The sequence below is a fragment of the Lepisma saccharinum genome, chromosome 5 (genome assembly GCF_977018435.1).
Source record: "Lepisma saccharinum chromosome 5, izLepSacc3.1, whole genome shotgun sequence".
Classification (NCBI taxonomy): domain Eukaryota; kingdom Metazoa; phylum Arthropoda; class Insecta; order Zygentoma; family Lepismatidae; genus Lepisma; species Lepisma saccharinum.
The window spans coordinates 19,426,223-19,437,338 of record NC_139233.1 but is presented as its reverse complement, the minus strand read 5'-3'; the positions used below and the strand labels follow the sequence as shown (position 1 = coordinate 19,437,338).

The window sequence follows — 11,116 nt, the reverse complement described above, 5'->3', positions numbered from 1 at the left end:
CGGCGTACATTTGTTTAGTATGACAAATAAGCTCGCCATTAGACATGCTGTATCTGTGAGAAACATGCGACTAAAATTGTTTATTTTTCTTGGAAACGATTAACCATAGTGTTTACGATATGTGACCTTTCACATAAAACTCTGATTTTTTTAAAATTTTGAAACTATTTATTCTTTGGTTTAAATTGGTACAGTATGTATGTCACACTCCATTTTTTCAATATAATATTTTTCCTTTGTTATTCTGTTCAATTAATAACCAACTGAAATTTATTTTCGTTATTAACAATTGTTCATCATTATTCCATTTTCATTCGTAATGTGAGCGTTACAATTGTTAATTCACAAGATATAAAATTATTTTCCCATAGCAATGAAGGGATGGATGGGTGGGGGGGAAGTACGTGATAGGGGGAGCTGTTGGGTGGTACAGCCACCATACCAAAGGACAGGAACACCTGAATATTCACGGACCTTCAAAGATTCAAGACATTGTTTTATATGTTAGTTTGGTTTGGTTGAGCTTGTGTTTTAAGTCCACTTTATGCACAGTAAGGCTAATCGGGACTGGACCTACAGTTTAAAGTGGGATCCGAACCACTTGTGCCTCCACCGGGAATCGAACCCGGGACCCCTTGATTACAAGGCAATGACGCTACCACTGCGCCATGGGGAGGCCCTTTTATATGTTAGTATCACACAAATTATAATGGATAGAAATTGGCCATACTTAGGTTTACTTTTACAAACAGCATTGGTTTCGGGCATCAAGCACTGCAGCTGTGACGTCTAAAGCTTTGGGCTCGAGTTACGAGAAGTGTGTTGGTCAGTCTCTCCTGGGAGAAGCATAATAATTTTTCCCCCGAGATTTCGACCAGTGTACGTGACCGGTGGCCACCCACCATAATGAGGAAATTGGAGAGCTTTGAATGAGTGGCCTAACCTGGACATGGAAACCCCTACAATAATGACTCAGGGCAGGGCCGGCGCTGCCCCCCCCCCCCCCGTCATTACGTAGCAACAGGAAATTGAAAATCAATATATTCCTAAGTAAAACATCAAACTTGTTACGCCATTTCAATACTATTAAGCACAAAAGGATATCTCGCTCGACCACAGTTAAACTTTAAAAAAATGCGACACTAATTTTATATTATTATTATTATATTTTATGAAAACTCTAGCTCTCTCTTAAACGTATCTTAAATGTAACAAGTATTAGGAAAGAAATTAAGGCTTGACTTCATATGTTTACCGTTGTAGGTCTGTGATATATGATTTAAAAGAATTGTATGTAATATTCCCGGATCTATGCGTGGGTGATCTGAGGTCTCAATTCTTTCCTGCGTTGTGCCCGCATAAATCGGCTCTGGGGTTCACCCAGCCTCAAATTAATGGGTACCTGGGGGCAACCCTGGGAGGTAAAGGCGACCGGAGAGTGGTACTGATCACATCACCTCCAAAATGGCCGAGATCGAGAATGTGTGTGGCCCTACCTCCCCCCCCCCCAATCATCTAAATGTGCCTTGATGGCATGGTGCTATATGCACAATGAACTCTACTTCGCATGCAATATTATTTTTCGTATAATGATATCTTGCATTAAATGGAAACAAGCGTGTTTCAGACATGATTGACCGAAGATATAGTTCAAATCACAAACCCTGACACCTTCTGTAAACAAAACCACCTGCATGCAGAAAGCATTGCAAACTCATAGAAGTAAAATAATCCACACGAAAATCCAGCGTTGTTACAGGATTCATTACGTAAGGTAAAACAATGGCAAATTTGTAGTATGGGATACGCTGCCGCAAATGACGTCTCACTTTAAACCCAATGCTCTTTCTTTTTTTACTTATTGCTTCACCTTTATGGTTAACTCTTTGCACCAGTAATCATTTCCCATAAATTTGGCTTCTTTCTTTGAATATATTTTACTTGCATTTTTTAGACAAAATGATATAACATGGTAATGTATATTTCTAATGTTTGATATAGATAGGAGTGTATTTGAAATTTGTTTGTACATTTTATGTAAATTGTATCTTATGTAAATAAAATATATAATGGGCATAAACAGCCATATGCATTGCTGTAAGTCCAATAAATATATTGATGATGATCAAAACAAGACAAAAAGTTCGTAAATTTATTGCGGTTGGAAACTTTGACAAGCATCCTAATAACGATTTTTGTTCCGCCAAATATAGTGCACTTCGTAAAATAACTTGGTGACATGGCAAGGCAAGATAAGTGTGAACATTTTGTAGTAATATGCATTGTAGCTTTCAATGAGCTTAGAGATTTCTGTACATCTAAAAATAATCATGTGAACAGCAAGGAAGTAGTGCAACTTAGTAATATTGCCTGACTTAGCCTTAGAAAAATAACATGCCGAGTTCTATGCGTGAGGGAAAGTCTCCGTTTACTCCGAGCTTGTTTTCAAAACACTAGCAAGGACAGCCTTTGAAAGGGGTGAGAAACAGATTCTACTCAATATTTATGTAACGTTCTGTCAGTGGTATCCTGAGAAACCAGTAAATGAAGTGGTTAAGTTGGTATCCCAGTGCAGTGGTGTGTCAGTGTCTGCAGTTTTAAGGGTTATGAAAGAGAGAATGACCGGGAGAGTAACAATATATGCGGCTGCATATTCGTCTGATGTTTTGAGAACGGGTTCTCACATTCAGAGGCTCTTATATAAAATGAATAGGTGCGGCGAACTATGAGTGTAACAGCAGATGATTGAGGTCATGGATCAGCTGACGCGGAGTGATACATCGAATCGGTGAGACCGTTTGTTTACAGAAGGTCTCAGGGATGGTGATTTAGACCTTAGTATTTTCATTAGCCTTAATTTCCAAAAAAAGAACTTTGTTCGCCACTTGCCACGGTTACCGACAAAGTTAATAAAATTCGAAGTTCTACACTCACATTAGGTGCAAAATCATGACCCTTGATCAGTTTAAGGTCTCCTATTGTGTAATTGTTTTATTATAGCCGAAAGCAATTTTAGTTCATCTTTTAATTCGGTAGAATTCATGTGTTAACATTCTGGGAGTTTTTTACACTTTTCAGACAAGAGATCAGATGGCATTTCTTTATCCTTAGTAATATCATAAAAGATATTGAAAATTCACTATGATGTTTAAGCTGCTCAAATCTTTCTCTTAGAGCTAAAATAATCGTCTAGGACCTGGGAATCAAAATTAACTTTGTACCATTTTTGTGGATCTTCAACAGATCCATCATACTGAAACCGCTTCTTTTATATATATATCGGCCCTGTACAGTGTTGCCTATCTTTGGATTATCTATATCTAAATTCGATGCCAATTCTTTCCCATCAACCAGAATTCACAGGTCGCCGCCCCCTACGCCTCCACGAGTGTAGGTAGGAGGCCCTGCCAGGCTGCCAAGTGGCGTCTAAGAAACTTTAAATTTTTAAATCACTGCTGCTTTTTTCAAAGCTCTGATATATTTGCAAGAAATCTAACAGCATCTAACACATCGTAGATTAATGTTTTGAAGACATTTGCTCATTACAATACGTGAAGTAAAAATCATAACTAGTGAGCAAAGGAATGTAAAACCACACAACTGGTTTGCAATACACTGAGCCTCATGTACGACCATTTGGACAGTTTTATTGTCGCCACTTATTTGAAGGAGCGCATCATAGAACTCTCCTACTTGATATATCAACGGAAATAAGGCATCGAACCTGCTTTCTCACCTTGTGGGCACTCAGTGGTTTTAAAGTGAGACTACTGATACGTTCCTTCAAAACGGTGGGTTGGCATATATTAACTTCCAAGTTATATAATACGAGGGTCACTATTTATATTTTGAGCCTAACAATGAAAAAACAGGAATTTGGCATTGAAAACTGCTTTATTGTTTTTCGAAGTATTCTCCTTTATGGTCAATACACTTTTGCATTCGTTCGAACCATTTGTCAAAGCAGTTTTTCCAATCTTCTTGAGACACCTCCATAATATGGTTTTTGAACGCGTCAACGGCGTCTTCCGCCGACGAAAATCGTAAAAGGTAAAGTGCTCCCCTGTGCTTAGCACAACGCCATGAAGGCGTATAGGGGGTGTGGGGGTAACGCCCCACACTTTCTTGATCCAGGCGTGAGTGGGGGTGATGTGATCAGCATCACGCCCCTGACCGCCTTTACTTCCCAGGGTTTCCCCCAGGTACCCATGTTATTCGACGCTGGGTGGGCGCCGGGGCCGCTTCCATCGTTAGAAAAGTTCCCGGATTTGAACCGGCCGGGGATCGAACCCGGGACCTTTAGCATCGAAAATCGTTGTCCACGCAATTTATTCTTGGCATTCGGGAACAAGAAGTCATTGGGTGCCAAATCAGGACTGTACGGTGGATGACCCATCAATTCGATTTTTTGACTGTTCATAAAGTCGGTTGTTAGACGAGATGTGTGACAGCTGGCATTGTCTTGATGAAGAATGATCCGACGGCGTTTGTTTGTTTTCCGTATTTGACATAAGACCTCTGGCAAACAAATTGTTGTGTACCATTCAGAGTTGACCGTTCTACGTTCCTCTAAAGGCACAGTTGCCACATGACCAGTTTTCCCGAAAAAACAGGTGACCATTTGTTTCGATGTGCTTCGAGCGCGAACAACTTTTGTTGGATTGGGTTCATCTGGAAACACCTATACAGTCGACTGCTGTTTACGTTCCGGCTCATATGCATATATCCATGATTCGTCACATGTTACAATCTTATGTACGTCTTTTGAAGCACCACGATTGTATTTATTGAGCATTTGTTTGCACCAATTGAATGCGAGCGTCTTTTTGAGTTTTTGTCAAATTGTGTGGGGTCCAACGAGAACATACATTTCTCACAGCTAAATGATCATGTAATATTTTATATATGCTGGTGGAACTAATGCCTATGGTTGCCTCAATATCACAGTATGTCACATGACGATCTTGCAGTATTAGGTTTTGCACAGCATCAATGTTTTCTTGAACAACAACTGATTTTGGACGACCTTCGCGAATCTCGTCGGTGAGCGAATGGCGGCCACGATTAAATTCGTTATACCAGCGTTTCACAGTGGCAAAGGATGGGGCTTCATCGCCAAATGTGGAAGTAAGTTGATCGATGCACTCTTGTCTTGATAATCCACGTCGAAAATCGTAAAAAATCATCGCACGAAAATGTTCGAGTTAATTCCATTTTATTGTTGTCGCGCCATCTCCAAGTCAACATAAACAACACAAATCAAGCTATTGACAAAACATTTGAAGTATGTTATGGTCAATAATGCCAGACGATTCCGTGCAAACGCCAAATCGCGCCTAACTTCAATCAGTGTTGCCAAGGCTCAAAATGTAAATAGTGGCCCTCGTATAATAACTTCCAAGTTATATAATATAATATTATAACTTTCAAGTTTTTAATAGGCTTATTTTTTTCTTCTCTTCAAATTTTGCCGCCCTGAAAATTTGCCGTTCTGGGCGGTGGCACGGTTCAACCTTCCCTTCCGGCGGCCCTGACTCAGGGTTCTGAAACACATGTCACCCAGGCAATTTGCATAACGACATCAAAGTCACACATATCTGTATAAAAGAGAGGTCGCAACAGGGGCAACGAAGGTACAGATAAAGAAGCTCCCCTGTGAAGGAGCTTTCTAAAGTATAGAGAAGAGAATCTAAATTCTTGCCGCTCTTAAGACAATTTTAAAAATTGAGGTTAAGGGGCACTTCACATGGAATTCCCCATATATAAACACATTTTTTTTTAAGAAATCTTGGATAGATTGTGAAAGTTCTCTCATGAATATTGTAAAGTTCATTGGCGTTCCTATGATACGTTTTCAGAACAAGTTCACTTTCGTAGACCATACATTACTTGGGCGAAAAGTTTGTTCTGTGAAAACTCAACTAGTTTCCAACATGCAATATTGCTTCGAAATACAATTTGAATAGAAAATTATATACATCAAGCAACACATACAAGATCACTTTAACTAGTCTTGAAAATGAGCTAAAGAATCTGCAATAGTGTTTTCTGCCAGAATATAGGCTTAGTGGTTAACGTGGACAAATATTACATGGACAAAACACTGGCACATTTGCCTTCTTAAGTGCTAAGCTAACTGGATTTGCCAAGTTCACAGGAAGAGGGTTTTTTTTGTTCGATTCTTACATTTTATGATTTTTTGGAACCCATGCTATATTGGTTTCTTTTAATATCGTAGTATCTAATGACCTGAATAAACCAGTCAACTTAAGCACAAAATGCTCCAAGAACGACAGTAGTCCATACAAACAACTTAAGTTTCATTTTTCGGTATTAATTTTTCTGTCAAATTGGTAGTACCAATGGCTAATCACAAGAAACCACGGGTAATGCCAGCTTGAGCATGGTGCTGACCACAGCACCACTATGGTTGAGATCAAGAAGTTTAGAGACCTTCCTCTACACCCTCTGTGTACCTTCATATGTGTAGCTAAGCTTAAAAAATACTCGCTTATTTCAAACATTGAGATGCCTTCCAAATGTTCATCTAGTATCCACAGAACTCTGGAAGAGTACAGAATTGAGATGATTTGGACCAAACAAAACTGCATGGGTTTTATCCAGTATGAAGCCTTCGGACTAGTCTCCATATTAAACCAGCATACTGCAAGAGTTCTGGAGCGACGAACATCGGACAGCAGAGTCTGAAATGGAAATTGAGGTTAATTGCACTGTATGAACTTAGTCAAAGCATCCATCAGAACAGGACCTGATGCACCTTCTCTTCATAGCAACTCGGTCAAATTACATTAACCACGTGGCCAGGGGTGTATTCAGAATTTTTCATAAGGGGGTTTAATGTAGTTTGTAGGAGGTACAAGACAAAATTTGCCCACAAAATAACCTAAATTGAGTTTTTGTAAAAATTTTCCGTGGATATCGGGCATACTGGTAAATCATAGAATTTAGAGAATCAATAAGATCCACTAGTCGGATTAAAAATTATAGATACTCGAGTTTGGACTCCAATTAAAAATTAACCAGTAGACCTACATAAAAACGAGTTGTATCAAAATTGGGCATTACTAGTTTCATCTAGTCAAACACCTATAACTCAATTCGTCCTTTTTAACATTGCTACTTACTTATTGTGCATTGCGGAACATTCTATAAGGTGTAATTATGAATTTCTCACGAAGATAACTTCAATTTTTGATGTCACGAGTAATTATTATTGTTCCTTTTTTTTCGCTTGCGTGACACACAATATGGCGCGAGCGTTCTGGATCATCGCGCGTCGTGCTTGTGTTTTGTCGATTTCGAGTGGGTATGCAGAGTTTCCAACCTTGTAAACGAAAAAAAAATACCTACTTCCGGGTTTTAAATTATGCTAATACGTAGAACCATGCACGGGTAGCCCCACGAACCATTCACAGTAAGGTTAGGTTAGGCAAGCATAAAAAAAAATTGGGGTCTTTTTGGAAAAAGCGACAGGGGGGTTACGTCATCAAACGCACGGAACATCCGGTTGAGTTAAAGAAAGTACATTGAAGCAACGGCAATTGCGATATTTTTATAGATAAAAACATGAGTTATGGCTAAAAAGGATGAAACGATGACAAAATACATTCGGGAACTTCAACAATGCTACAGAAAGTGATTCGCGTAAGAAGTTTCTTGTGTAAAACTGAAGAAATCCGTTTTGATTAGTTGAAACTGTTACCAATTTAGCTTATTCAATTTGTGTTAATTTATGCTAATCAATTTTTTCGAGTATGCCTTCAATTTTTTTTCGTCCTGAGAACAAATAAAAAGTGCCGTATTTTTTAGTTTTGCAAACGATCGCTCTTTAAAATTTATAAATAAAAAAAACGGATTGTCCGATCGTGATCAAATTTTAGTACGGTGTAGGCAGAAAGGTTTTAAACATAATTCTCAATTTTAAGATTTTTAAAATTTGTCAAAAAGTAGTTCTTATAAATTTTGCAAAACATCTTTTTCTTAGTATTGTGTAATCCTACAAATACGAGTACAATATTGGTCTTGTTTGAAGCTCATTGCATCTGTTTATAAAATCCATTATCATTGTTAATTCACATTGCGAAACAGATCTTATACAGATTTTCATTCAACTGAGTCAAGATTTACGTGCAACGTGGCAACATGGTACAGAGCGATGTCCGTTGAACTGTGTATACCGAGTCAGTGCGGTTAATTCTACTAACATCTATAATTTTTAATCAGACAGATTTCTGCGTCGAGGGTGAGACGAGATTTTGGGGCTTCGTACATAGAATTTGACCCCCTTCAGACTTGTGACAAATGTTGCCTGTACTAACAAACTTCCTTTTAATATTTGCGAACCCACTGGTGTACGCAGGATGTTTTGTCAGGTGGGTCTGGGATTGTAAATATGGATAGTAAATAGCTGCTTTCTAGGGGCCGACATGCACAATTAAGAAATTTTGTATAATTAGAACTTTCCACTCTCAAGAAATGTCAATCCGGGTTATTTTAAGGACGATTTGGACTTACTACTGGTTCCCCCCTCCGATTTCTTTACTGCTTTTATTTTATTGTTGACTTTCTGAAAATTAGGCGGGGGGGGGGGGGGGGTCGATACCCGTTGGACGCACATAGTGGTTCGGATCCCAATTTAAACTGTAGGTCCAGTCTCTTTTAGCCTTAGTGTGATCAAAGTGGACTTAAAACACCAAATCAATCAAAATTAGGGGACTGTTCTTGGTTTCTCAATATTAGAAAAATTCACAAAGTTCGAATGTGTGTTCGACACTTACCGTATTTAATTATTTTAATATGGGGTACTTTATGATGTGTTACTTTGCAGTGTAGTAATTTGAACCATATAGCGCGCTAGGACGCCAGGGGTCTCTAGTTCGTATCCCGGCGTGTCTCCAATTCCATCATACCACGCACCCTCATCTTCGCGATTAGCCGAAAGGGGCAGAAATGCGAAGTAAAATAAAGCAAATCATCGACAAAGTGACTGGTATATATAGTTTGGCTCAACGAGAAAAATACCGCACGACATAACTACTTTCCTACAGTTCGCGATTTTAAATCTTCGAGTTATGCCAAGAAACGTTTGAATGAAAGCAAATCAACCACTTTCTCGAGCGTAAAACACCCAATCACCCCATTCGCGAAACTGCATACATAACCGTACTGAAGCAAATGGGGCTGTGTAAAGTTTACATAACATACGTAGCACATAACACAAATACGAAACTGACATTTTAACAACTGGTTCAGGAAACCTGATGCACCATGCCACATTCGAGATTCATTACCAGGATTCCGTGCATCACCGCGTACTATTGTTATGGTACTACGATTAAACTTCATGCATGCGACAGTTTTCGTCGACATAATTCAACCTGCTTGCTTCAGTGGGCATAACTCTTTATGCATGTAAATCTATCAATCAGTCATTACGGGAATACAAAGCACAATAATACGTAGTTGCAAGCGAGTGATTGAAGTTCTATTACCAGCACAGAGTCTGTCATACATGTGCCGAATTATAAGGTAAGATTAATTTCTGTTACTGTATGTTTACTGCCATATGCACGAACATATGGTAAAATAAAAAAGTTTCACCTGGATAGAAGCGCATAGATCGGTTTCGAGAACAAATACTTACCTCCATTTCTAGATTGTTCCATGTTTGATTGACATACTCCATTCGAACACAGACGAAGAACGCACACACACCTGTTCGTCATGCAGTTGCTCCCAGCACAGCTTAAAACTGAACGTGGGCGCGCATGCTTGCTTCTTTCAGGTGGCCGATGACGTAATCGCAGAATCTACTTTCCGCATGGCAAATAGCTTGATTGATTTAGTTTATTTTACTTCGCGTTTTGTGCCTCTTGGCTAATTTGCGAAGATGGGGATGAGTGATGAAATGATGAAATTGATGAATGGACATTCACAAACAACCAAGCCCGACCGGGATTCGAACCCGGGACCCTTGGCGTCGCAGCGCGATGTGCTAACCACTCGGCCACAGGGTCGGGCATGGCAAATAGCTGTTCTTCAAGAAAATTCGTACGCTTTACTACACAAACATTATTTTGAATGTAACGAATTATTTATTTGTTTATGAATAATTGTTAAAATAGATAGTATTTATTAGATCTGGAAAAAGGATAAAAACACATTTGTAATTAAACACTGATTAGTACATTACTGTAGAATCAAATTTAGCCTCAATACCAGGGTTCCGAAAATGTTTTTGAGGTGGGGCTCGGACAGAACGTGCACAACAGCAAAAATTACACACACAATTGCATATGTGTGTGTGTGTGTGTCCATATATGGTGTGTTTGAAATTACGTCACCTTTCAACCACCTTAACTCTAGGAGTGTTCGACGCGTGCCAACATTGGGCCTCCCCCATGGCGCAGTGGTAGCGTCATTGCCTTGTAATCAAGGGGTCCCGGGTTCGATACCCGGTGGAGGCACAAGTGGTTCGGATCCCACTTTAAACTGTAGGTCCAGTCCCGATTAGCCTTACTGTGCATAAAGTGGACTTAAAACAGCAACTCAAGCAAGACGCGTGCCAACAGACAGTCCGTGCTTGGCCACGGGAGAGGCAGGTCGAAGCTAAGCAGTCGTGCGGGCTTAGATAACGCGTGACGTGGAAAACCGAGTGCGAGTGTTGAGCCAAGTGGAAAATAGGACTCTGATCGGTAATAGTATTTGACAATAGTTAATAAGAACAAAAAGGATAGAAATGGAACGTGAAAATACCATTTTGATAAATTTCGCATATGGAGCAGCAAAACCCAGTGCAATGGACGTGCATGAGTTCATTTACAGTAAGTTTAAACTTAGTATTGATGAAATTTTAGCAATACAAATACCGACAACTGCGCGAGGTGTTTATTTGAAATTAGTGCGACAACGTACTATGTTAAAATTGCTAGAACAGTACCCAGGTGAATTAGAATTTAAGTATGATAATGGGAACGTAGTGAAAGTAAAAATTAGCGACGCAAGTCGAACAGTGAAATACGTACGTGTATTTAATTTACCTATGGAAGTTGAATTAAGACAAGTGCACGGGAAATTCAGTGAATATGGAACAGTG

The 11,116-nt window shown here is 39.3% G+C and overlaps 1 protein-coding gene and 1 non-coding gene across 2 annotated transcripts; both read right to left on the bottom strand.

The window, feature by feature from the left end:
- Positions 1-604: 604 nt before the first annotated feature.
- TRNAT-UGU (transfer RNA threonine (anticodon UGU)) lies at positions 605-678 on the bottom strand. Its single transcript has one exon. It is a non-coding gene; the product is annotated as a tRNA-Thr (tRNA).
- A 5,642-nt stretch (positions 679-6,320) lies between these two features.
- LOC145987815 (uncharacterized) lies at positions 6,321-9,701 on the bottom strand. The gene is made up of 2 exons (XM_083122537.1): positions 9,665-9,701; positions 6,321-6,704 (listed from the first exon to the last, which is right to left on the bottom strand). Exons 1-2 carry the CDS (start codon positions 9,668-9,670, stop codon positions 6,321-6,323), a joined length of 390 nt encoding a protein of 129 aa, XP_082978663.1. The 5' UTR covers positions 9,671-9,701.
- Positions 9,702-11,116: the final 1,415 nt, after the last annotated feature.